This window comes from Heptranchias perlo, chromosome 11, assembly GCF_035084215.1.
Source record: "Heptranchias perlo isolate sHepPer1 chromosome 11, sHepPer1.hap1, whole genome shotgun sequence".
In the NCBI taxonomy this organism is placed as follows: Eukaryota; Metazoa; Chordata; class Chondrichthyes; order Hexanchiformes; family Hexanchidae; genus Heptranchias; species Heptranchias perlo.
Window position 1 is genome coordinate 13,198,936 of NC_090335.1, and position 27,548 is coordinate 13,226,483.

The 27,548-nt window shown below is 42.3% G+C and overlaps 1 protein-coding gene across 3 annotated transcripts in view; it reads left to right on the forward strand.

Annotated features, from left to right (window-relative positions):
- Nucleotides 1-26,935, forward strand: part of lrch1 (leucine-rich repeats and calponin homology (CH) domain containing 1) — a 177,521-nt gene extending 150,586 nt beyond the window's left edge. For all 3 annotated transcript variants that reach the window (XM_067992562.1, XM_067992564.1, XM_067992563.1), the window contains 4 exons: nucleotides 3,656-3,765; nucleotides 6,703-6,840; nucleotides 10,463-10,540; nucleotides 22,419-26,935. In XM_067992562.1, the coding sequence (XP_067848663.1) occupies nucleotides 3,656-3,765; nucleotides 6,703-6,840; nucleotides 10,463-10,540; nucleotides 22,419-22,529 (437 nt within the window). In that variant the 3' untranslated portion in view covers nucleotides 22,530-26,935. The remainder of the gene's footprint in view (nucleotides 1-3,655; nucleotides 3,766-6,702; nucleotides 6,841-10,462; nucleotides 10,541-22,418) is intronic.
- Nucleotides 26,936-27,548: the final 613 nt, after the last annotated feature.

Genomic DNA, 27,548 nt, shown 5'->3' on the forward strand with positions numbered 1-27,548 from the left:
CTTTCTTAAAGTTGGGTGGGTGCCAGGTAATTTTAACTTTCTGCCGCATTTAATTCAATTATTGTGGGATTACATGAGGGATGATAGTTATTTTGACTGTTATTGGAGCAGAGAAAAATATAGCCATACACAGGGATGGGTATTGTTATTGAATGGATTGTCTTAAAGAGGAACAAGGAAGTCTGCCCAGGGTTGGGGTCTGTCATTCCAATCCAAGAAAATTTTTACTCTTCTTGATCATGGAAGCTAGGGAAGCAAACCTTTAGGGCATCTAGAAATGTCAGACGTGGTATTTATCTTTAGAGTTAGTGATGGTGTTCCTAGTACATATTTAGATGGTTTAATATGTTGCAGAAGAGATTTTGGCTTGCCTTTTGTATTGGATGGGAATGTCTGAAGTTTGATGGATGAATTTGTTGTTTCTTTCTGCTGTGATCCACAATTTGAATGCGTAATGTTCCAATGACCTTTCCTTGTACTCTGTGTTTCCATTTATTTGCTGATACAACTTTAAAATGATCACCTGTGAATGAAAGGATAACATTTATATGTAGAATATGTGAAATGTATATGTGTGACAATAAAGGCCTTTGTGCGTAGGGATTACTGTTGAAGGAAATGTTCTGTTTTTCATTTTATATTTTAAGGGAAAAGCAGATAAATATTTGAAGCATAGTATGTTACAGGGAGAGAACAGGCCAATGGGATTAGTTTAGGATTGCTATAGCACATCATGCTGAATGGCCTACTCCTGTTCCTATGTGCCTACCCTTCAGCAGTCCCTTGCTAGGTTCACATGAAGTGTGGCCTTCTTTGATAATGTGCTAGAGAACTGCTGGTGTCCTCTGGACAGTGTCAGTCACCCTGTCCAGAAAAGAAGTGCAGGAAATTATAAAAACAACCTTCTTTCCAGCCAGAAACTATAAGAACATTTGGTTCCTTTAGATTCAGATGGACCTTCTCCCTTGTGTTCCCTGGATGATCTGTCGTCCTGTGCCATACCCTCGTGTTGCTGACGTCCCTGCCTTTTGTGCCCCTTCACTTTCTCGAGGTTTCAGAATTTACTGCAGCTACTGAACACTTTCAGCTTATAGGGAGTGGATCAGAGCAAGTTTCCACTCACCATCACAGAACTTTGATCTTTCACTAAGTTATCAGCATGACCTGGGCAGTTTCCGTTCAATAGATATTATTCTTCCTCTTGGTCGTTTCAAGTTTAAGCCTGTGATCTGTTGCCTCGAGTATTTAAAAGGATGCTGTGGAGGGCAGCTATTAAAGCCAGGTTTTGACACTTGAGACCTATGAAATTTCAAAATTGTCAACAATTATCTTCACAAATTGCGATACCTCTGCCTTCATTGATTTTCCCACCCTAAGCATTATTTCTGTAGGTCTTTAATTGTCGATACATGGTTTGACTGTGAAAGTTAATGTTTCAACACATTGTGCATTTCAACCAGCTTTCAAAGTTTTACTGGCTATGTTCTAATGAGCCACTTTTGTAGAAAACCGATTGTTCCCTTTGACTACCTGTTCTAGTTCATCGTAAGTAATATTGAGTTTGCTGTTTCCATTTCCCTCAACATTCTCCTTCCCTTCATGGAGCTAGTCAGAGGCAAGTAATAGTAGAGAAGTTAGCCTCGGGATAGCATGGCTACCTTCAGGTTTCTAGGCCTGAAACTTTCCTGCCGATTGTATTTTTGGCTGTGACTTGAAAGTGTGTGCAGGCCAAGAGTCATTGAGAAGCATGATGTTAAGAACTAAAGAGGGGTGCAAAAATCCTTCACTGTAGACCTTTTTAACTAATACTTAGGTGGATTGTAGCATTTGGGAATCTCTTCCTTTGATGCACCACATTGCCTCTTAAATACATATCATTTAGACAGACTGTTTTTCTTCATTTTCCCTTCTGATTGATTCAGTTGTTCTATGTCCCACCCATCCTGACCTCCAGATGTGCTAGACTGTCAGAAGCTCCTCCTGGTAACACTCTCAGAGGAGGGGTATAGCTAAGATGCAGGACTATCGTAATTGCCCAGCCTGTTCTCTATGTAGGGTACAGAGTTTTTCAAGCATGGGGGAAGGCTCGGATAGCCCCAACTTGTGTCCCCCTCCTTCGTACAAGTTTGCGTTCTGGTGTGTCTAGATCCATGACTGTAATTCCTGCAGTTTGAAATTATTAAAAGCTTTGAACAGAGATGTAGGATTGTGGAGAGTGACTAATCAGGAGCAGATGGAGAGATGTGGGATCAGAAAGTGCAGCGTCAGGAACAAAAATGGGAAGGACACTGTGAACTGGAGCAAGGGTATACCTACAACCTAGAAAATAGACTCAAAGAAGCTAACCACTTGAAAACAGCCCTATGTGTATGTCTATCCCTGGGTCGTCTTTTAAAAGGGAAGTGGATGAATATTTGAAAAGAGAAAGGGCGGGGGATTGGGAATAATGGATAGTTCTCTCAGAGAGATGGCACAGACACAATGGGCCGAACAGCTTCCTGTGCTATCTGATTCTGTGATTCGTTGGGTTCCAGCTGATGCTGTTCTTTTAGAGTAATACATGAGCAGATGAGATTTCACAACTCACTTATTAAGCTTCCTTAGGGTTAAAATCGAACTTGTAACTGAAAGGGGAAAAATTATACCACACCCCTCATCTTGTTTTAAAACCGATCAAGACCTTCTGGAGCTTATTGTCCTTTCTCCCTCTCCAGCGTGAGCCTTGATTGGTCCTATCCTGCTGAGGGGATGCCACATGACTTGTCGCACACGTGACCATGTTTAAAGCTGAGCCATGGGTGGTCCCATAGGGTGCAAGAACTTGTTAGTTTGATGAGGGACTGCTCAGATCTAACTCCATACTGAAATTGAAACAAAGAGGACGCTGGGTCCAAAAGTTAACCTCGTAAAATGTGGAATAGTTGACGCGTAGAAATAACATTTTATTAGTGGCTGATTCAGCTGAATTGACTTGCATTTATATCGTGCCTTTCACGACCTCAGGACATCCCATAGTGCTTTACGGCCAATGAAGTACTTTTGTAGTGTAGTCACTGTTGTAATGTAGGAAGCGTGGCAACCATTTTGCGCACAGCAAGCTCCCACAATGTAATGTGACAATGACAAGATAATCTGTTTTTGTGATGTTGGTTGAGGGCACTGGGGAGAACTCCCCTGCTTTTCTTCTAAATAATGCCATGGAATCTTTTACGTCCACCTGAGCGGGCAGATGGGGCCTCGGTTTAAGGTCTTATCCGAAAGGCGGCACCTCTGACAGTGCAGCACTCCACTGGAGTGTCAGCCTAGATTTTGTGCTCAAGTCCCTGGAGTGGGACTTGAACTCACAACCTTGTGACTCAGAGGCAAGAGTGCTACCACTGAGCCATGGCTGACTTCCACCGCCTGCTTGGTAAGACAGAAATATATTTAGCTTTTTAAGGTGGAAGGGATCTAACGGAGAAAGCTCATTGTGTGCTGGCTGTTGTACAGGATGTCTTCTGACTGATGAATGAGGAGCCACTCTAGTGGGATACTTGTTGGTAAATTGCACTCGACGGAGAGCATCTAAAGTGAAATACAGGAATTAGTAGGAAAGGCGGATTGTGGCAGATCATCTTCATAACTTGTGAAGTTTTATGTCCTTTGTTTTCAACAGTTTTCTTCCGGTCAGCGCGGCATTTCGACTCCGTGGATCCTCAATTTACAATCCGGAGAAAAATGGAACAAATGAGAGAGGAAAAAGAACATATAGAACAACTCCGGGAGGTGAGATGATAACATGGCTGCGTATACAAATATTTTGGCTCAAGATATGGGGCTCTATTTTAGCACCCATCGGGTGCGTTCCTGGCGGGGGGGCTCCGAAAATCGGGGAATCCCGGAGCGGGTCGGGAGCCCGGCTCCAACCCGCCCACTTCCGGGTTCCCCACAGACGCGCCGACGTGGGCGCGCAGCCCCCGCACGTGGGAATCCCGCAGGCAATTAAAGCCAGCGGTGTGCCACTTAAAAGTATTTATTGTGCTATTTCAGGTCATTAACAGACCTGATTAAGGGAATATGTGAGGAGGGGTGGGATTTTAGAAACAACTGGGACTGTTTCCCGTACTGGGGGAAACACTCCCAGTTCAAATGGACGTGTTGCAGCCATCAACCTGTGGCAGCTGCAAAGGTCCATTTGACAGGTGGTGGGGAGACCCTCACTCATTGCAGGAGGCCACTCTGTCACTTTGGACAAAGTTTGGCCTCCACCACCCTCCTCCTGACAATCAAATTCACCAACTTGCACACTTACCCCGGGGTCCAGACACATGTACCTACCTTGCGGACCCCCTCAGATGTACATCTTCCGGATGGGAGCCGCCGTAGCTGCAGTCAACACCTCCTCGGAGGGCGAACAGTATCACCGGCCAAGCCATCCACCTCTGACACGTGGAGCTCCACAACAGAGTGCTGTGACACATCCACCTGCACAGCAGGAGGGAGGGCAATGGCAGAGAGAGATGCGTCGCAGGGGGCACTACCCTTGCCACAGGGTCCACAGACCGAGGCTCAGCTTCCTGGACCTCTCTGAGCAGCAGTGCACACGGAGGCTCAGAGTCACTCGACATGTAATCGTGGACATCTGCAGCCTCCTTCATGCTGAGCTGCTCCCGGCTGGCCCGAGCACCATCTTCTTACCTGTCGCTGTCAACGTCACCACTGCCCTCAACAACTTCTCCTCCGCATCCTTCCAGGGTGCCACCGGGGACATCGCCGACGTCTCTCAGTCGTCTGCACAAAAGAGCCCTGCAAATACACCTACACCCACTTTACAGTGACACAATGGGTGGCATCAGGTGTGGGTCTTCATTGTGATCCTCAGGAAAGGGCATTATTGCACAAACCAGACATGATTCGCAAAGACGTGGCAGTAGTGGTGCCAATATAATATGTGATGTGAGTTGATCAGAAATTAAATATAAGAAAAAACCATGACAAACCCTCAAACACCCTTGTGCATCCCCTTCATGCTCACAACACGTTTGCCTTCTGCTTCCTACTGCACATATGTGATGCATGCCCTTTGGCAGGTTGAGTGAGGCTGACTGTGAAAGAGATGCATGAGAGGGTGAGTATGAGATAGAGCCATGAGATTGTATGAGGATTGGGTTGAGTGGTAGTGGCGGGATGAGTACTGGCGAGGTGAGTAAGTGCAGGTAAGATGAGGATGAGGTTTGAGTGGGTGTGAGGGGTGATGTGACAGAGTAGTGTTGGCAGTGCAGAAGGAGATGTGGGGTGGGGGCGGTGATGTGGCAGACGGAGTGTAGGGGAATGAGTAAGTGTACTCACTTTGTCTGACCTACTTAGCTCATTGCAGCGCCTCCTGCACTGTATGCAGGTGGGCGATATGTTGGTGGTGCAGGTGACCTCCTCTGCCACCTCGAGCCAGGCCTTCCTGGTGGCAGAGGCAGGCCGCTTCCTCCCACCCGCCGGGGGGGAGATCTCTGTCCTCCCCCTCACCCCATCTAATGATACCTGGAGTGAGGCATCATTAAACCTGGGAGCAGCCTTCCCCCTGGGCTGCTCCATGCCGTATTTTTTCCTATTTCTTGCAGCATCTGTCAGTGGAGGACTGCCCCTTTAAATAGAGCTCCTCCAGCTGACAGATCTTACTGCGCATGCGCAGTCCGCCCGACGCGCAGATCAGCAGCGGGGAACCCGGAGGACCAGGTAAGTGGATCCAATTAGGCTGCGATCGCGCGCGGGGCAGACTGATTTCACTGGACGCGTTACCCACGCGCCCAATAGCCCCCCTGCCGTGAACCCGCAGCCCTGGCAATATCGAGCCCATGAAGGCACAGTTTATGTAGATGGTAAGATCTTAACATAGGTTAATTTGAAAAACAAATCAATCTACGTTGTGTGCATGCTTTGAAATGTAAAATATAGCTTAGCACACCATTACCATCGTATTATGCTTTAGAAAAGAAAATTCTCAAAACGCTAATGCATGAACTTAGTAGTCACCTTATTTGTATTGGATTGTTCTTCCATGCCATCACTTTGATGGAAAATAAGGCATTAGTTTATTATGTGCCAAAATGTCTAGTCAGAGGACCCACAATCGTATCTTGGGCCAGGCCTGCTATAACACCATGCGTGTAATAAGCTTAGTGTACTAAAAGGATTAGTTAAGTATCCATTAAGGTTATCATAGGCATGGGAAAAGTGTATTTTTTGCCAGTTTTCTCCCCTCCTCTCTGAAAGCATAAAGCTCAACAGTGAGTGTCGTCAGCTATTTGATTGTGAGGGCATTGTAGCTGATTCAGAACGTGTCCTCACCCAATGTTTGCGCATGCAGCAGGAATCGTTGGGAGAGCATTCAGGAAAAGTGACCGTGGCCAACTTTCCCTTCTGTAATCCAGTGGTGCTGAGGCTTTTTGTAGCCTTTGCCTCTGCCCCGCCTGAGATTTAGCACTTAGCAGGACGGAGGTGGGACCCTTTCGGTCAGTATGGCCCAGCTGCTCTAGATAAGCTTGCTGACCCACGAGGAAGCTGCTAGCAACATAATTCTTTTCAGATAAAATGCTATTCAGTCATGGTGAAATGCGAGGTGTGATATCTTTGGACATCTGAAAAGAAGTCAATGGTGCACGCATCTTCACTTTGCATTAAATTTGAGCCAGGTGTTTCCAATAAATCTAACCGAATCTTATTCAACAGAATATTGAAACAAGACTAAAGGTTAATCTGCCAGAAGAAATCGGAGCAGCTTTGATGGACGGAGTGGTGCTGTGCCATTTAGTCAATCACATCCGTCCGCGATCAGTACTCAGTATACATGTACCATCACCGGCAGTGGTAAGTCTTTCACTTTGAGTAAGAGAACAGTTTTTGGGTTGAGGTCTTTGTTGCAGGCAGCACTGTAAGGTCATGATCTGCAACAGCTGACCAGGTAACCTGGTTTTATTAATGTCCTCCTCTTGCTTAGTGAAAGATCAAATAATATGGAATAATGAGAACCCAGATTTCCACTTTTGTGCCTTTATTTGTGTTTCCTATACCAAGTACCATTCCTAGTCAAAATAAAGGTTGATGGCCTTTTTGGAACATAAGGCTTGACCGATGAAGAAAGACCAACGTCCATCTCGTTCAGCTTCTACCATCCTAGTAGTTAGATGATACAACGATAATGGAGTTGTTGACTAATCATAGCAATCAATCTCTATCAATTAGTCTACAACAGGCCCAGACATGAGGTGAGGAAAACCCCAATGGTGGAGAGCTTTGGGAACCATAGGTCCAAAGTCACCTGCATGCTACACTCAAATGACTCATATACTGTATTCCCAAATGTTTTTCTAGGATTCTCAACAGAACCAGTGGTAGAGTGGCCCAGTTCGGTTTGACGTCTCCCATGAGCCTGGAGGGCATCGCAATCACTCAGCACCAACCTAGATAACATAGCTGAGATTGGGAGCTCAGCTTATGTAAAACCACATCTGCAGTTTACTGGTGCCAAACTTCACACAGCGTGTTCCTGATCTCAACTGTAAAGAAAGAAATAACCTGCGTTTATATAACGCCTTTCCCATCCTCAGGACGTCCCATGGTGTTCCACAACCAATAAATTACTTTAGAAGTGTAGTCACTGTTTTGTGAGCAATTCACACATTGCAAGATCCCACAAACAACAGAGAGATGAATTACCAGCTAATCTGCTTTGCTGTTGGTTGAGGGAGGAGTTTTACCTTGGACACCAGGAAATCTCTACGTTCTTTGAGTAGTTCCATGGGATCTTTTATATCCACCTGACCAAGCAGACGGGGGTCTCGGTGTAACGTCTCATCCAGAGGACGGCACCTTAGACAGTGCAGCACTCCTTCACTACTGCACTGAAGTGTCAACCTAGATTTTGTGCTCAAGTCACGCAGTAGGGCATGAACCCACAGCCTTCTAATTAAGAGGTAAGAGTGCCACTACTGAGCTACGCTGGCACACAACAACATGAGGAGGAAGGACAATCAAAACCAGGTGTTCCCCCACAAGAAGGGTAGGAATATTAGAGCGGGTGTCTGCTGGCTGCTCTCGCTGAACTCTTTGTGCCCAGAGAGAGCGAGAATTTGCCAGAGACTTGAGGTGCTTGGCTGCCAACATCCTTGGCGGAATATGGTAGATGGTAGATGACATAATGCAAGGTCAAGGGATCCACCATTTTGAAACAAAAATGTCACCCTCATAAGGCAAAGGAGAATCCAAAGAGCTTCTACAAATACATAAAGGGCAAAAGAGTAACTAGGGAGAGAGTAGGGCCTCTTAAGGATCAACAAGGTCATCTATGTGCGGAACCACAAGAGATGGGTGAGATCCTAAATGAATATTTCACATCGGTATTTACGGTTGAGAAAGGCATGGATGTTAGGGAACTTGGGGAAATAAATAGTGATGTCTTGAGGAGTGTACATATTACAGAGAGGGAGGTGCTGGAAGTCTTAACGCGCATCAAGGTAGATAAATCTCCGGGACCTGATGAAATGTATCCCAGGACGTTATGGGAGATTAGGGAGGAAATTGCGGGTCCCCTAGCAGAGATATTTGAATCATCGACAGCGACAGGTGAGGTGCCTGAAGATTGGAGGGTAGCAAATGTTGTGCCCTTGTTTAAGAAGGGCAGCAGGGAAAAGCCTGGGAACTACAGACCGGTGAGCCTGACATCTGTAGTGGGTAAGTTGTTAGAGGGTATTCTGAGAGACAGGATCTACAGGCATTTGGAGAGGCAGGGACTGATTAGGAACAGTCAGCATGGTTTTGTGAGAGGAAAATCATGTCTCACGAATTTGATTGAGTTTTTTGAAGGGGTAACCAAGAAGATAGATGAGGGCTGTGCAGTAGACGTGGTCTACATGGACTTTAGCAAAGCCTTTGACAAGGTACCGCATGGTAGGTTGTTACATAAGGTTAAATCTCACGGGATCCAAGGTGAGGTAGCCAATTGGATACAAAATTGGATTGACGACAGAAGACAGAGGGTGGTTGTAGAGGGTTGTGTTTCAAACTGGAGGCCTGTGACCAGCGGTGTGCTTCAGGGATCGGTGCTGGGTCCACTGTTATTTGTTATTTATATTAATGATTTGGATGAGAATTTAGGAGGCATGGTTAGTAAGTTTGCAGATGACACCAAGATTGGTGGCATTGTGGACAGTGAAGAAGGTTATCTAGGATTGCAACGGGATCTTGATAAATTGGGCCAGTGGGCCGATGAATGGCAGATGGAGTTTAATTTAGATAAATGTGAGGTGATGCATTTTGGTAGATCGAATCGGGCCAGGACCTACTCCGTTAATGGTAGGGCGTTGGGGAGAGTTATAGAACAAAGAGATCTGGGAGTACAGGTTCATAGCTCCTTGAAAGTGGAGTCACAGGTGGATAGGGTGGTGAAGAAGGCATTCAGCATGCTTGGTTTCATTGGTCAGAACATTGAATACAGGAGTTGGGATGTCTTGTTGAAGTTGTACAAGACATTAGTAAGGCCACACTTGGAATACTGTGTACAGTTCTGGTCACCCTATTATAGAAAGGATATTATTAAACTAGAAAGAGTGCAGAAAAGATTTACTAGGATGCTACCGGGACTTGATGGTTTGACTTATAGGGAGAGATTGGATAGACTGAGACTTTTTTCCCTGGAGAGTAGGAGGTTAAGGGGTGATCTTATAGCAGTCTAGATTCAAGGTAAAAGGCAGGAGGTTTAGAGGGGATTTGAGAAAGAACTTTTTCACCCAGAGGGTGGTTGGAGTCTGGAACTCACTGCCTGAGAGGGTTGTGGAGGCAGGAACCCTCACAACATTCAAGAAGCATTTGGATGAGCACTTGAAATGCCATAGCATACAAGGCTACGGACCAAATGCTGGAATATGGGATTAGATTAGACTGGGCTTGATGGCCGGCGCGGACACGATGGGCTGAAGGGCCTCTATCCGTGCTGTATAACTCTATGACTCTATAAAATAATGAGGGGCATAGATAAGGTAGATAGTCAAAATCTTTTCCCAAAGGTAGAGGAGTCTATAACGAGGGGGCATAGATTTAAGGTGAGAGGGGAGAGATACAAAAGGGTCCAGAGGGGCAATTTTTTCACTCAAAGGGTGGTGAGTGTCTGGAACGAGCTGCCAGAGGCAGTAGTAGAGGCGGGTACAATTTTGTCTTTTAAAAAGCATTTGGACAGTTACATGGGTAAGATGGGTATAGAGGGATATGGGCCAAGTGCAGGCAATTGGGACTAGTTTAGTGGTATAAACTGGGCGACATGGACATGTTGGGCCGAAGGGCCTGTTTCCATGTTGTAAACTTCTATGATTCTATTTTGTGAGTATAAATGGCTGCAAATTTCTTTAATGTTTTTGAAGTGAACAGTATATTGTGTGATCTGAGTAAATTCTTTTGAAAATGTAGACTTTAATAAGGCTGTGGACTTGTCTTACAGCCTAAACTGAGCATGGCAAAATGCAGGAGAAATGTGGAAAACTTTCTAGAAGCCTGCAGAAAAATGGGAGTACCTGAGGTAATTACATAAATTGTTCTTAATTCAGAATCTTTCCTTGGACTTAGGGTTGGGATAAAGACAGGCAAATATACACAATTTTGAAAAAAAAACTTTGAAGAACGCCAACATTTTTTTAAAAATGGAGCAGCACATGACTTGTTGGACTCTTCATAATGTCATTGTGTTAATTGGGAAAATTAACATTGCAATGATTTGTATTATCAGATAGAAAACTCTTGTGACTCAATCAGAGTAAGTGCCCTCGCTTCATCCCAGCCCAGCCTGATGTTATATATATTCTGAGGAGAGAGCTGTAAATCTTCAACGGTTTCATTTCACAAATCATGGCATTGCTGTCACTGGCACATGTTAACTACTAATCTGTGAGACTTGGAGCTCACAGATTTGTTAAAGAGAAGCGCTGTGCAAACATGTTCCACAATACAAACGGTATTGGACTACGCCGTTACTACGTTGAGCCGCGGTACAAGATTTGCAATGGTCTCGTCACTAAATTTTCATTCTGTTCTTCTCATGTCTTTTGTGACCTCAACTGGAAATGAATAAAATAATGTTGAAAATGGGCTTGCTGGGAGGAGCCATATTCCTGAGTCTAGTTGCCACGTTAACTTTTTCCTGTATTTTTTACGCTTATTTTTTGAGTGCTTGAGATCAGGGTTTGTTCACTATAACAGTTGGTTTCGGCGGTTCTGGTCTTCACCTAAGGAGCAGTCAGGTTGGAGTTCTGAGTCTCTCTAAAGTGAGAGTGAGGAAACTATGGGACACTCCCCATAGGTTTAGCTGCAGCTTCGTTAGCGGATAAAGCAGATCATGGGTATTGTGGAATCCGTTCAATGGCTTTGACATTCTGAGAACTATAATCAAAATAAATTAAAATCAAAATGGGAGTACTGGGCTATATCTCAAAAATTTCTAAGAATTATCAGCTCCTTGTTTCTCTCCCTTCCTCACCAGTTTTTGCTCTGCTCTCCTTTCCGGAAGGTACGGTTCCATAGGTGTCGGCCACCCTTCACTCCTCTGCCAAAGTGACCATTATTCATGTGTGAGCCTTCGCAGCAAATGTCAGCAGCTTATTTGGCATCACAGCGAAGCTCAGTTTGGTCCCCACTCGGGTCCACAAGTACTTCCAGCAAGGATCAGAAGCTGCAACTCTGGCTTATTTTTCCTTCTCTCGTGTCTCATCCAGTGTTAACCTTTTTTTTAAATTCTCGGGATATGAGCATTGCTGGGAAGGCCGGCATTTATTGGCCATCCCTGGTTACCCTTGAGAAGGTGGTGGTGGGCCTTCCTCTTGAACAGCTGCAGTCCGTGTGGTGAAGGTTCTCCCACAGTGCTGTTAGGTAGGGAATTCCAGGATTTTAACCCAACACCAAGGAAGGAACGGCGATATATGTCCAAGTCCGGATGGTGTGTGACTTGGAGGGGAACTTGGAGGTGATGGTGTTTCCATGCACCTGCTGCCCTTGTCCTTCTAGTTGGTGGATTTGGGAGATGCTGTTGAAGAAGCCTTGGCGAGTTGTTGCAGTGTATCCTGTAGATAGAACACACTACAGCCACAGTACTCTGATGGTGGAGAGAGTGGATGTTAGTCTACCTTTGGAGAAATTAGGGAAATGCATGCACAACAATCACAAGGATCCGATCCAGATCACAAAGGAATCCTATTGTTCCATCCCTGGGTTCTACTATTGTACAAGTAGATGTCGGCCAGACTATTAGAAACATAGAAAATTTACATCTCAGAAGGAGGCCATTCGGTCCATCGTGTTTTTGCCAGTCTAAATAGAACTATCCAGCCTAATCCCACTTTCCAGCACTTGAAGGTTACGGCACTTCAAGTATTTTTTAAATGTGATGAGGGTTTCTGCCTCTACCACCCTTTCAGGCAGTGAGTTCCAGACCCCTACCACCCTTTGGGTGAAAAAATGTTTCCTCAGCTCCCCTCTCATCCTTCTACCAATTAATTTAAATCTATGCTCCCTGGTTATTGACCTCTCTGCTATGGGTAATAGGTCCTTCCTATCCACTCTATCTAGGCCCCTCATAATTTTATACACCTCAATTAAATCTCCCCTCAGCCTCCTCTGTTCCAACGAAAACAACCTCAGTCTATCCAATCTTTCCTCATAGCTAAAATTCTCCAGCCCTGGCAACATCCTTGTAAATCTCCTCTGCACCCTCTCTAGTGCAATCACATCTTTCATGTAAAAATAAGACACTGAGATTGCTTAAGGGAATGTCTGATACTACTGAACTTGAGGAGCATCTACAGCAGATCCAAATGCATAAACCCCCCCACCGCCAAACCCAGGAGAGCTGAGGTCAACTGTACTCACCCAACTGCCACCTTGGCTGAGATCAATCCCAATGAGGGACTATAGATGGGGCCTTCCTCCTCTGTATGGAGTTGCTATTTTTTGTATTACCCATTGAGCCATTGTGTGTTTATTACACTTTCTGAATAGATTAGGATGTGTTACTTTGAAAAATCTATTTGTGATATGAACTTGTGGTAACATCAAGAGCCAGACGTGGTATTAGATGGTTTTATTATTCAGGATTATCTATAGAAATAAAGTCTTAACGCAGCTGTCCTGTAACTTCATTTCCAGCTAGTAGTTATATTTGCCATATTGAACTGTTAAGCATCGTGTTAATTTGGGGCAGGTGCTGTAGTTGATTCCTCCAAGTCCCCATTGTGATGGAAAGTGGAAATCTGTTTCATATAACATTTCCTTCCATTTAAATTGTAGTAAAGCCAGGGCTTCGTGATTTATGAAATGGAAGCCATGGCTGCTGTTTTTTTTTAATTCATTCTTGGGATGTGGGAGTCACTGGGAAGACCAACATTTATTACCCATCCCTAGTTGTCCTGGGAAGGCAGCCACAACTGAGTGGCTTGCTAGACCTCTTCAGAGGGCAGTTGAGAGTCAACCACGTTGATGTGGGCCTGGAGTCACATATAAGCCAGACCGGGTAAGGACAGCGGGTTTCCTTTTAAGTTTTCCTTTGAAGTCATGGATAAGTAACAAATTCCCCTGTTAAGTGTCGGGAAGACCAAAGTTATTGCTTCTGTCCTCATCACAAACTCTGCTCCCTCACCATTGACTCCATCCCCCTTCCCCACCACTCTTTCAGCTGAACCAAACTGTGTACTGCCTTGCCATTCAAACCCTGAGCCAAGCTGCAAATCCCACCTTCTGTCCATTACCAAGACTTATTTCCACCTCAATTCTGGCCTTTTGTGCATCCTACCCCTTCCTTTCCCTCCACCACTGGTGACAGAGCCTTCAGCTGACTTTTCCTTACTCCCTGGAACTCCCTTTCTGAACCCCTTCACCTCTCCTCGCCTCTCTCCACCTTTAAAATCCCTCTCAAAAACGACTTTTTTGACCAAACCCTTCCTTATTGCTCCCTCAGTGGCTCAGTGTTCATTCCATTACCTATTTATTTATTTTTCCCACCTGTGTAAAGTACCTTTGGAATGTTTCCTATGTTAAAGACGCCATATAAATAAATGTTATTGTACTTGTATCTGTGACCCTGTAACATGTGTGCCTATATATTCTCGTCTGGAAGCAATATATTTAATTTGCTCAGTCTGTGGGATGTTTGATGGCATGCGATAGCTTGTTGATGAATATTATTTCACGGGGCTGGGATACCCAAGTGCAAAATTCCAGTGGGCTTTCCCTCGAGCTTGATGTTATCAACAAGTCATCGGACAGTCAGGGAAGTTGTTTTCCATTTCTTATTCACTTGGATGATAGAAATGCTTAATATTGGATGCCTGCATTTTGAGAAAGAGCTTGGCATTTCTTCAAAGAAGCTTGCTTAGTGAAGAAAAGGCACTTTTGATCTGAGATACGAGAAACTGTCTCAACGTGGTTTCTTTAGTTCATGTTTCCCAACCGTTTAGTTAAACATCACAGCAATGGGAGGTAATTGATTGGAGCTAGAAGCACCTATCTTATGGATTTCTAAGACACAGTTGTGAGGCACAAAGAATTTTGAAAAGCTTTGCTATTTTGATCTTAGAAAACAGTTTGAAGTATCAGAGAAAGTTAAATACCGTATTGCTATTGCATTGCTGATTTATTTTGCTTTTTGTATAATTTTATGTCTTACAATGAGACAGATTTATAGTTTAGCCTGAAATACTTGGTCTGTCAGCATAACGTATTTCTGCCTACTAGAGGTGTCAAAAGTATACAGTAGGCATCCCCTACTGATTGCTTATAATTAATTGATAAAAGGCTATATTGTAAGTCCCGAGGCTCACTATGACTTTTGCTACATGTGTATGGTTCAGATTTGATTCATAGGAGGGGTGGGCATGCTTACAGAAGGTGGATTTTGCAGCGAGCACAAGTGAAGCACATGGCAAGAGGGCCTGAATTGTAACACCCCCCACCTCATCCTAAACCTATCCTGAGGAAAGTCGAGTATTTTCACTTTGCTCTGAAGGGGTGATCTGATCGAGGAGCTTAAAATGTGTAAAGGAATAGATAGGGTAAATGAGAAACTATTTCCTCTGATGGGAGAATCAAGAACAAGGAACATGATAAGATTAGAGCTAGGCCATTTAGGACGGAAATCAAAGAATTTTTTCCACACAAAGGGTAATAGAAATCTTGTATTCTCTGCCCCAAATGGCTGTGGATGTTGGTTTAATTAGAGCTTTCAAGACTGAGATTGATAGATTTTTGTTTGGTATTAAGGAAAATGGAGCAAAGGCGGATGAATGGAGAAGAGGTACAGATCAGCTGTGATCTAATTGAATGGTGGTGCAGGCTCGAGAGGCTGAATGACCTACTCCTGTTTCTATGTTCCTCTGGCACTGTTTGCAGTTTAACGTGTTGAAGATCAATGTTTTTGGTCAATGTAAAAATAGTTTTAATTCGTCAATCCATAATATATTTAAAAAGTCTTGTCACCTGCAAGCACTTCCTGTCAACTTTTTCCATTTACAGGTTTCTGTGTCTACATTTATAGTGGAAACTGCCTGTGTAAACTGTCACGCCGTAATTACATCTTCCTACCATTGGAGGCAATGCAGCAACACAGCATGACATGTTTACATTGGCAGCTTCCATTATAAATGTGGAGGTAGAAATTTATAATGGAAATATAAAAATAAAGACAAAATATATGACATTAAAATGGGGACTGAATTCCAGCTGCACGTCCTGGTCCAACTATCCCCCGCCTAACCCTGCTTCACCTGAAGACTACATTTGATCGTAACTCCTTGTGTGCAACACCATGGGAGATAGACTAATATATTTAATGGCTTTAACACAAGTTTCAGTTCACCAAATTTAATACGTTGAAGGTAGCTCGGACTTCCTTTTTTTGCGCAGATGGATCCCAGTCTATTGTGGGATCCTTTTTTTCTCAAAAGAATCAAGCACAAGTTTCAAACGAATGGAGTCCAGTGACCCTATAATGTATCATGGTATCGCCAGGTACTCGTCCATTGAACAGTGTGTCAGCTCTCTGTCAGTGTGCATCAAATCCCAACTTGTATAAATAATCTGCTGCACACGAGAATATACATTTAAATTTGTGGGGTTTATTTTTTGAAGATTCAGACCAAAGCTGGTTCTGGCCCCCATAACATCCTTGGCTCAGTTTATGAAGCTTTTGATCTCCATATATTTGTTGAAGGAACTGTTTTGAAGAAAGCTGCTTTCATCTAGTGGGACAGTTACTGATTCAAGTCTTTGTGGTCTTGTATATTACAGGAACAAAATGCCAATGAGTTAACATCTCCTACATCTTCCATTTGTTTTGATGAGCTAATTAAGTGTTACAATTTATAATGTCTTAGATTGCATAGTTGCCCTGTAACTCCCCCTAAAACCATGTGTTATTGTATTTTAAGACATGAAGTAAATTGATCATAATCACAGGGCATATTTTGATGTGTATATGGTTTCTCAAATAGAACATCAAGCAAAGCTAGGTTTTTTTAAGTCTTTTTATTTCCTCTTCCAAAACAAAAATTGAAGTAATGGCAACAAGGGATTTATTCAATTTCCTTCTGTATATTTCATTATATCCTATAATAAAGTGAAACAGCAAGAAATCAAATTGTTTCTAAATCTAGCAGCCCTTTCAACTTTGGAAGGTACAGATCTGGGACAGTGTAAGGCCCTTATAGCAGACTTATCCACATAGATCCAATGTTTCCTATGGTTATTTTAACCAGACAACTTGGGTCTGGCTGATTGAAAGTATGACTTCAAAATGGGGCCAGAGGCCAGGCGCAGTTTATCCCAACAAATTAATAATTCTATCCTGACAAACCAACTAACCCTCCATATGTTTGATTCAGGTGGGAGTAGTCTGTCCGATTTAACTGATTGTTCAAGTGTGTCTGATGTAAACAGGGTCCACTGTACCTCATTCACATGGTCACTCTTCATCTGTGAGCCTAAGCAGTGAGCAAAGAGAATCAGAGCTAAAGTGGGAATGCTGGCTGACTTTCTTCTCCCTGACTCTGAGTCAGTGAGGCAAAATGTAGTGACATTTACACAGGCAGTTTCCATCATAAATGTATAAATGGATGTATGTTTCTCCACATAGAATTTTATAGTCTTTGGAAAAGCCCAACGGGCATCTCAATCCAGAGTCAGCCATTGCTTAGGCTGAAGGTTGAGAGGATTAAGAAGTGACGGGTAAATATGAAGGGAAAGGAAACCCAGATTGCAGGCGAAGGACAGAGCAGCCCCAGACCCGGCCCCCTGATTGATGGCTGCTGAAGTGGAGCTGATACTGAATAGTTGTGAGGAGCGTGGCCTGGTTTACCACTCCATGGGCTGTCCCCATGAGCAAGTCTGGAAGGAGGTAGAGGCAGCTTTATGGTTCTGTCACTGGATGTGCCAGTTGTATGGTGCCTGTTAGCAGCAGGTATCTTTACAACAGATGGCACAGCTCTGCATCTGGCTCTCTGATGACCCAGATCCTACCAAGGCAGCTCCCCACAGTTCAGTAGGGTAGATATAGAGAAACTATTTCCTCTGGTGGGGGATTCCAGCACAAGGGAGCATAACCTTAAAATTAGAGCTGGGCCATTTAGGAGTGAAATCAGGAAGCACTTTTTCCACATAAAGGGTAGTAGAAATTTGGAACTGTGGGTGCTGGGGGTCATTTGAAATTTTCAAGACCGAGATCGACAGATTTTTGTTAGGTAAGGGGTATCAAGGATATGGCACTATGGCGGATAAATGGAATCGAGGTACAGATCAGCCATGATCTAATTGAATGGTGGACACAAGCTCAAGGGGCTGAATGGCCTACTCCATTTCCTATATTTCTATATTATTTGAATGTCATTATTAAGCGCCTGGAGCCACCCCAAACCTGGCAGAAATGCACAGCATTTCTATTTTATTTAAACTAGTTTAGATTAATTTTCTTTTTAAAAAAAATATTGTTTTAACTACTTCCACTTCCTCCTTGAAGCCCAATCTGGAGAGGGAAATGGCATTGAAGAAGCTGGCTTCTGATTGGATGAAAACAGGTTCCAAAGACCGATAGAGTCCAAACTGTTCCAGTTGAATCTCAGACATGACTGGCTCAACCCGTAAAGCAATTTTTCATTATTGAATGGGAGCACATTATCGCTGGACAAGTGATCCCATCCACAACACCACTGTGGGCATCACAGGGAAAGTTAAATCAGTGTAAGCTTTATGTCCCTAAATATGTTCACTAACTAAAGTATCTTTTTGGGATGGCATTGGGATCTGAAAACAAACTCTGAAATTATTTTCTTGGATTATTTTTGAATTCCCCTTGTCATTGTATACCTGGCTCTTAATTCTGTTGTCACTCTGTTTTCCAATTTATAAATAGTCTCTTTTTACTGTATTATTCATTATTAATATCCCAATAGTTTCTCAGTCTTCAACAGAAATGCAGCTGTTGACACTGTTTCCTTGTTCTTGAGCTCACAGTGTTTGTAGAAATTATACACAACAGAAAATAGGTGTACGGCTGGAATTTAATCCCTGCTTCAGACTGTGTCCACAAATCAGTCAGTCTTTACTCTTGTAGTCTACAAAATCATCCATAATTTTATGAATGTCGATGTTCAAAACAGAAAGTTTCAGTTTGGGTCCATGTTTGCACAGCCAACTAGTTGAATGAAACTTAATATGCATGAAATAAGGAGTGTCTCAGAATATTGTTTGGCCGAGACTCCATTAGTTGAGTAGTTTTCTACATTAGCCTCTTTCATCCATAGTTGCTTATATTGGGGCACCGACATCAGCATAGCTTGGATCTTGCCATTTAGGATCATAAGGCTGAACTAGCAGATGATTTAAGATGTTGGCAGCCAGACGTACAATAAATAACTCAATATCTCTGGCTTCACATCTTTCTAAGAACTATACAGCAGCTTCATGTCTGGTTGGAACAAAAGCTTTTTTTTTCTGCAGACCTCTTGGTTTTCCTTCTATGTGTCATGTTCAAAACAATGTCCAATTTTCAATTAAAACTCTTGCTGTGCAGAATGGTTATATTTGGATTTGAGTGTAAAACACCACTGATCAAGAAAGTAAACCAGGATTCTGTAGTTTCAATATCTGTGCTCTATATAGTCTGCAGAATGGGACACATTGATCATACAGAATCTCAAAATATTGGGCCTTACTGCTGCAAAATGTGATGGTTTTTAACTCAATAGCTATTTTTTGAATGCAATATGTAGCACTCATTACCACTTGCTGCTAGTGAGTAATTGGGAACCAATCAACCCTGACTCACTGTGCACTCTTAACTAGTAATACATCATGGTTTCCACTGTATTACATATTGTACTGTCAGTCTCAGCAGACATTGAATATTCCCTGAATAATAGATTTTTTTTCATTGACATTTGTTTTGCCTTTTTTTTCATTGCACTGGATGCCATTATTCCAGGCCTCAGCCAGTGCCATTCTTGAGCTGTCCACTACTTGGTGACCAAGAGCTGCTTGGCATGTCTCTGTGGGACGGTGCCTGACGTCCACTCGTCTCATCCCTGCCACCTCGCTCATGGACACAGCAGCCATTGGGAACTGGGAGCCTGGGGAGTCGCAGGCCTGAACCCACTGTCTACGGCTCCATGGGACTGTGGCCAGGCACAGCAACGCACTGCCCAGTACATTGACAGTTTCAGGGATACAGCTGCTGTGCCATCTGGACCTGCTGTGGCATGGTTCTATTTCATGGATTGTCCAATGGTAATTGACTGACTAACACATCTGAACACTGTCCATGGCCCAGGATAAGCTGTAAACATCACTGGAACTGACCATTTTGGGGGTACACTGTCCTTAGCAGAGCATGTCCTACATGTTTGACGTTTAAACAATACACCTCTCCAATGGAGTGAGAGAATGTAGATGTTTTGATCACAAAATTAAATCTAAACCATGTTTTTCATTTACTTTTGAACATAATTCTGCTTGATGCTTTCTAGCTTAGGATGTTAAACTAAATCTCATCTCGGGGGGTAAATACTTTCCTTCTGTGAGAATCAAGAGGTTTGATTGATCAGCACCAAGACTGGCATAATTCTGCAGTTTCAGTTCTTTGAGCTTCTGCAGTCCTGCAGTGGTAGATAGATGAGCTTATAGATGATCGCTTCTTCCCTGCTCTCAGCTGCCATAAACTGGCTTTAACATAGCACAGCAGCTTTTGAATTTCTCCCAGTCCGCTCCTATCCCCAGCACACATTAACACGTTAAGAAAAGCATCTATCTTACTGTTTTGTCCCCATAAACCTGCTTAGCAACTGCATCCATTTTCCCATAGCACTGAAGACTTCTATTTCCTCTGGCTGCTTTCGTAGATAGAAGGCAATGCAAGACAGCACGGTTTTCCCATGCATGCTACTGATACAGCCTGTTTAGTTCTTATTTATACAGACTCTTGCTAAGTTTTGTATTTGTAATTTCATGCACTGTTCTTCTGTCCTGGCCGCTGCCCTTTGGATAGGCTGACCTCTGCTCTCCGTACGACATCCTGCAGTCGGACGTCCGCAGCATTCAAAAGACTGTTGGCGCACTGCTGGCACACAGGGAGAAAGTCCAACAGCCAACATCAGCCTTTCTCACTTGGGATCTATTTGGCTTTTGCCTTTTCCACGCTTTCTTTTTAGTGTTGCTATATATCACTTACAACTGGAGTGCACTGATATAGAACATTGCATGTGCATATATCCTTGCACTGTGTGTATAATCCGATTACAGGTATTTGTATTCTTATTAATACCCGCTCTTCTGTTTGCTACTGTTACACTAACTCTTTTCCCAAGGAGTACGCACACAAAGCCTCTGATTAGCTACCTTTGCACTTGCAGTTTCCTGTACCTTTCTGGCAGATAAATCCAATTTGCTGCTGTGTTCTCCTAAAATCAGTAAACTGGTGTCAGGATTTACAAATCTAGTTCGCTCATGTGGCCTGTTACTAACACCTACTTCAAAACTGAGGACTGCTGTGATTGTGAATAATGCAGTTTGAGTAAATCTGAGGAAACATATTGTGCAACGCCTTTAATATATTTAAGAGAGATATATATGTCCTACGACCCTTCTTGCTATGAATTACTCTTCACATTATGGCAGCTTAAAAGCTAAATGGGCAGTTACACCCCAACAGTGCTGACAATATCCACTCCATTTGGATAAGTCTACATTGGAAATGGCATTTATGCAAGAATGTACCAGTTCTGCTTTATTTTCTCAATTGCTCTTCAAAAGGGAACAATCTTCCTTTGAGCTACTTGATGAAGTTGAATTGTTGACTTGCAGCACCTTCCAGTGGTGAGACACCAGTCTGAACCGGTGTGTTCTCGAGTCCGCCAAAGCCACTCCAAGGGGTTAAATCTTGGATGGGCAGGTTCGGTGATACTGCTCATATATGGTCCCTACTGGCTGGCAGGTCTGTGCCTACATTCTGGTTGGCAGTGGACTTAATGCAAAGAGGATCTTACACAAGGAGGAAAATGCTCTCGTTAAAATACAGTGAGGAGATTTGTCCTGTAAAAGAATAAGTGAAAATCTGACCTATTTGCCACAAGCAAACTCAAGCTCAAAGTGTGCAAGTGATGTGAAGTACAGGTTATTCCTAATAAAATCCACAGTGTGACTACAAACTGCTGGTCAGAACATTTGCTGTAGATTCTCTGCCATCTATTTTTCTTGCAGAAAATAGCTGAAAATTTGCTTTGAGCTGGTAAAGACCACCCAGCACATGAACTGAATCTGGCTATAGATAAGTGTATACACTGTGAAGACACATTCCATTTGGATCACCTTGATACAAAATGAATCTGATCTTGTGCAAATATAGCTCAGGATCATTGTGGTGCTTCTCAACGACACATGAGTTTGTGAAGGGGGATATTCATTGATTTGTGTTTGATCTATGAGGCCATTCGTGAACTGGGTACGGAGCAGTCAGTCACTGTTCTTGACTGGATTCTGCTAGGTTTAAGATCCAGGCTGCCTCTCACTTCAATCTACCTGTCACTGTTGGTGCGATTTTATTAATTTCCGAGCGGGTTCCCAAGTGACCTGCCTTGTAGGAGTGGTGTGTTCCACCTCAAGGTGTTTGTGGAGTGGGGGTGAATGACCAGCTGAGCTTTTCACTCACAGCTGCTCCTCTTGATAATCACTGAGCCACAGCGAAGAACCCAAAGCCCAGCTTTCTCTTTCCTCCAACCCCTCCTTTCCAACTCACCACAGGTCTGGTGTCTGAGGGTGCAACAGCAGACTGTGTATTCCAAACTCTCATACACAGAGACATTTGTGGCTTATACCATTTCTGTAGGAATCCTTAGTAACCTTTTGTATCTTTTTATGCTACCTTTCCTTAGGAAAAGTTATGTCTGCCCCATCACATACTAGAAGGAAAAGGGTTGATGAAAGTAAGTATGACCGTTCAAGCACTGCTAGACTGGGCCTCAACCAAATCCCCGTTATTTTAGTGAATCCGGAGTTGCATTGCTGCCGGCTTCCAGAACTCAGAGAGCGGCACAGCCTGAAGGTCTAGACACTCTTCATCAGCTGACAGGTGGAACGACTTGTCTATTAAGACACTAGCATCATTTGTTTTGAAAATATAACTAAAAGCTACATATGTTACAGTATTTAATCAGTATGTTAACTTTGCAACTACAAATATTTACAGCTTTGTGGCATTGAGGCAAATCCAAGGTCCTAAGTATGTTTTAATATATTAAAAAAAACTCCATTTTGTTGTGCTGATTTGTTTAGTTGCTATGATATTTCAATGGCTTTTAAGAATCGTTGTGAGAAAGTTTAGAACATTTTCATAAGTTATTTATATTATTTATTCAGGAGATGTTTTACCCATCCATTCGGATGAAGGTTGTAAATTTGAAAGACTTACAGCAAAAACTGCTTTTTAAAGATGATAGGAACAATTTTATTGTACTGCGACGATTCGTGCATTTTAGTTGATGCTTAGTTTCACCTGTTGAGTGATCCTAAGGCTTCCTGAGAATGTGCTGGTGATCTTTATTTATGTGAAATGATTTAGACAGCAATGAGCAGTCACTAATCTGAATCAGTATATGAAAAGCAGCTTCTCTGGATTGTGTCTCAGGGTGGTGTCACTGCTACACAGTAAAATTACCAGTGAATATTCAGTACAGTTTTTTTTAAAACTGACAAAAAGTCTCTCTAAAAATATGATTGGCATCTTCCATGTGCTTCATTCTATTAGTACATTCCAGATTACGTATCCGATGTTTAATTAGACAAGTTAGTTGATTTAAGTTTTGAGACGGAACCAGTTTGATTTTGATTCTCCAAAGGGATATGGAAAATGAAGAAAGGAATCTTCACGACACATGGCTCAGATGAGTGGTTTTGGTTAAACACGAGCTGTTCTTCAAACAGCAGAAGTTGGAACAATGACAGGGTTTCATTGTGCAGGGAATGAATGGAGAATTTTATAGTCCAAAGTGCCTTGTTGCTCCGATATTTGTAATTGACCAGGCTTGATTTAATAATTCTCACACTCAAAAAGTTTACACGAAAAATCCATTTTACACCATTGTAAGATGTAATATTAGCGTACTTAAATATTGCGACAATACCAAAAACTCAATCCAAACTAGAAATACTGTCAAAAAGCCTGTGGTTGTGTGAGCTGAGTCTCTACACTTTACTACGTTTAGTTCTTCACATTGTGCTACAATGCACAATTTAATGTAATTTATTCAAACTGACCAATCTCGTCTTCCCAGTGTACTTGCTGATCGGTGAAGTATGTAACTGCACAACAGGCTGCATGGATTTCAATTTGTGCTGACTTAAGGATTTATTAGCCAAAACTAAATACTAAAAGCCAAACCACATTGACATCCTGTCGTCTATAACGGGGACCGCTTTAAACTGTAATAGTGCCCAGGGAGTAATGCCAAGCCATATTGCCACCAAAAGATGTTGAGTCGCAAGCAATTGGTGGACCAGTGCCAGCATTTTGAAAGTGATTGCACATTGTACTATACACTGCAGAGAGCAGTGAAAGAGAATACGCTACAAATAACATGACCTTTGTCGAACTCACACAATGCTAAGAGGGAACGTGAATGAAGCTATATGTCCATGGCTGCCAAGTCCATTTGGTTTACTAACCAGAAGCAGATCTAATTTGAACACAAGAGGGAAAGGTTGGAGCTCATGATTAAAAAAAAACTCACTACGCACTATTTCAAAATTAAGCCATTTTTAACAGAGAAACTTTTTTCTCTTCAAGGCATTGGCTGCCAGAAACAATGACCAATTTGCGTTGTTAAGTAAATGGGAAGGAACAGTGGGGATTAGAGAGCAGTTCAGGTATCTGTTGACCTACAGGAGCAGGGAGCAGTCCGTCGCAAATTCTCCATCTAAGCACGAATGGAGAGTGAATGCATGATGTCAGAAACAAAACTGCCCAACAGCATGTCTTCTGAAACACTCTTGCATTGTTTTTTTCTTTCTGGATATTTCTGAAAAATATTTAGAAAAGGATAAAAATATAACACTTTTGTTCCAATAGTGATTCACAAGAGAAACACAAATACAGTCAGACAATTGTGTTTTTACTTGAAATATTTCAGGACATTTCTCTTTATATATAAAATTTTGGGAGATAAATTACATTTTTGTCAGATACCTGTAGCTAATGTAAGTGAATGACTGTCAGTTTTTGTTATTACTCTAGATCTATTTCTGTAAGTATCCTTTTATAGTTTTTACAACAGCACCTTCTGAGACATGCCAGAGCAATGCATCACAGGGTGGGGGCGGCGGGCACTGAGCACCATTACAAAGGAGGAACATTAATAAGGAAACCTTTCATTGATTAAAAGATTGATACTTTTTCAATCATCATGTCTAGTTAGACAAGGAAAATTAATGAAATTCAATTTTGTGATCCATTACTTTTCTGACAACAGGTTTAATGTAAGATGATAACTTGAAAGAAAGAATGACAGATGTGGTTTCATCATAGTTATTTCTTATGTCTTAAAGATTGATTTTGGATAGTAGCGATGGTTTGTGACAGGTTCAATTTTTGGGGGAGGGGTGTAGTGGAGTGATTTGATGTAGAAAGCGGAGCTATGGGGAGCAGGACGGGGCCATAGGGAGCAGGGTGATGGTGCTTTATAGTGATATGAGTCTAGCAATGCAAACTTGTTTAATTCCATTTGTGTCTGCCAACCTGAAAAAAAAGTAGTCACTCTGGATTATATTCATTCTTCTTGGAGATGCTGTTTTAGTAATTTTTAAAATTTATTTTTCTTGAAATCACTTCTATTACTGAATGAAATAACTAGCAAAGAGGACCAAAACTGCGATGAATGTGTAGGATCAATGGAGTTAAAAAAATAAATCATAGAGTAACATTATGACCATGTAACTCACATGGGAGTTGCACACCGTGATGGCGGAGTTATTTTTCAGTAAACTCACCCATGAGTCACTTACTGTGCCACTTGTCTGTGTAGCATTGAAACAGTAACTAAACTTTTACTTTTGATGCCCATGAGCTCACTTGGATTGCGGGTTATGTGACAGTAACTTGGCTACGTATTGTAATGGGATGTCGAAGGATTTGGTTAACTGGAGGTAAATGAGAACAGGTATGATGCAAACACAAGGATATCCAGCAGGATACTACAAATTATCTTAAAGCATGAAATCAGAAAACAGCCTATGATCCCAGATAGAGCAAGATGCAAAGAAAGTACAAACTCTAAAAATAGTGTAACAGCGAGCGCTTAAGTTTCGTGTATGTGAAGCAGTGGCATCTTTGAAATCTGGGGAAAAGATTTAATCAAGTGTAAAGATTTATGAGTTAGTTGTATTACCATTACGACAATGGGCATTTTACAATATGCAGAAAGTGATGTATTTATCAAAAGAACATAAAAGATAGTGGAAATTTCTCCCCCAAAAAGCTGGGGGTCAATTGAAAATTAAAAACTGAGATTGACAGATTTTTGTTAGGTAAGGGTAAAGGAACCAAGACGGGTAAATGGATTTAAGCTACAGATCAGCCATGATCTGGAACAGGCTCAAGGGGCTGAATGGCCTCCTCCTGTTCCTACGTTCCTATGCACAAACCACAATGGGAGTGGCGTTCCAGTATTTGTTTCACTTACACCCTAATTATACGATTTTTGTATTCATGAAATAAAATTCCCGATTCCAGGCCCAGCCATGAGCAAGAATTGTTTACTATTGATTTTGGAGTGTTTAAATAAAACTAGAAAGCAGAGCACTGCAATGGGACTATGCACTTAATTGGATATTTATTGTCTGATAAAATGGAGGATGGAAAGAGAACCTTGTCTAAAATGTAAGGCTGCTTTATACCACAGAAATACAAAGCCTAATGGAAGCACAATTGGTAGATGAGGAGAAATCCTGACTAAGAGGTGGACTAAGACCATCCAAGAGGTGGCGAGTGCTGTGGAAATGCAATTTACAGAAAGTGATGTATTTAAATGTATATAGATTACCACAGTGCTTTTTTATTTACAGATTTTGAGTATTTGCTGTTGGAATGACGTATTGTGTAATCGATCAGGTTTTCATTGTTCACAGCTGGCTTTCAGCATGTATTATATAAAGAAAAAAAGAGTATTGTTCTATCTTTTAATATTTTGTAAAATTGCAGTTTCTATCGAGTCATTGAATTCTGGAGCACCCAGTTCCACTTGTATGGCCAAAAGATCTTCCGATGTCTGTATATAATTTGCGCCATATATTTTGCATGTGTGGCCTATTGATGTTATCTAAGCCATTGTATATAATGTATATTATGTAGAAATCACTTTTATTGTAACATCAATAATAAAGCCATGTTATTTACAAATGTTCTGTCTTCTGGCACAATATATTTCTTGCTTTTCCAATCACTAAGGTGGAAAAATAGCCTTTGAGCACTGGGGGACAAGAGCATGGGCATTGTTTGCACTGATACAGTCATTGGTCACACCAGGCTGTGGTACCACACACACATGGCATCGCACTGAAAGTAAATGATTTGAAGTAACATACTTTTACCATCTTTAAGGCACCTGTTGGTGATAACTTTGTTAAACTGCTTCATTTTGACCGGCTGAGTGTTTTCCAGCATTTTCTGTTTTTAACCAACTTAAGCAATTGTTATTGAGCAAATGAAATGACCACACTTATGTGAAAAATATTGGTAAATGTAAAAAGTGCGCCTCTAGTGAACACAGCAGGGGAGTTTGTCTGATTTTTCATGTTGGACTTGAGAGCCTCTGGGGTGTGTGGACACCGGGTGTGATGCTACTGATAGAGGTTCTTTCCTCATCACTTAGAGCTGACTCTTACCAACCAGATTTTAACCATCTCCAGATGGTTCCCCTCCACTGACCCCTCTCCATGTTTCTCAGCTACATCTGAAGAAGTCTCCTGCTTGATGCCCCTCTTATTTAGTTTTACGACGTGTGGCAATGGGC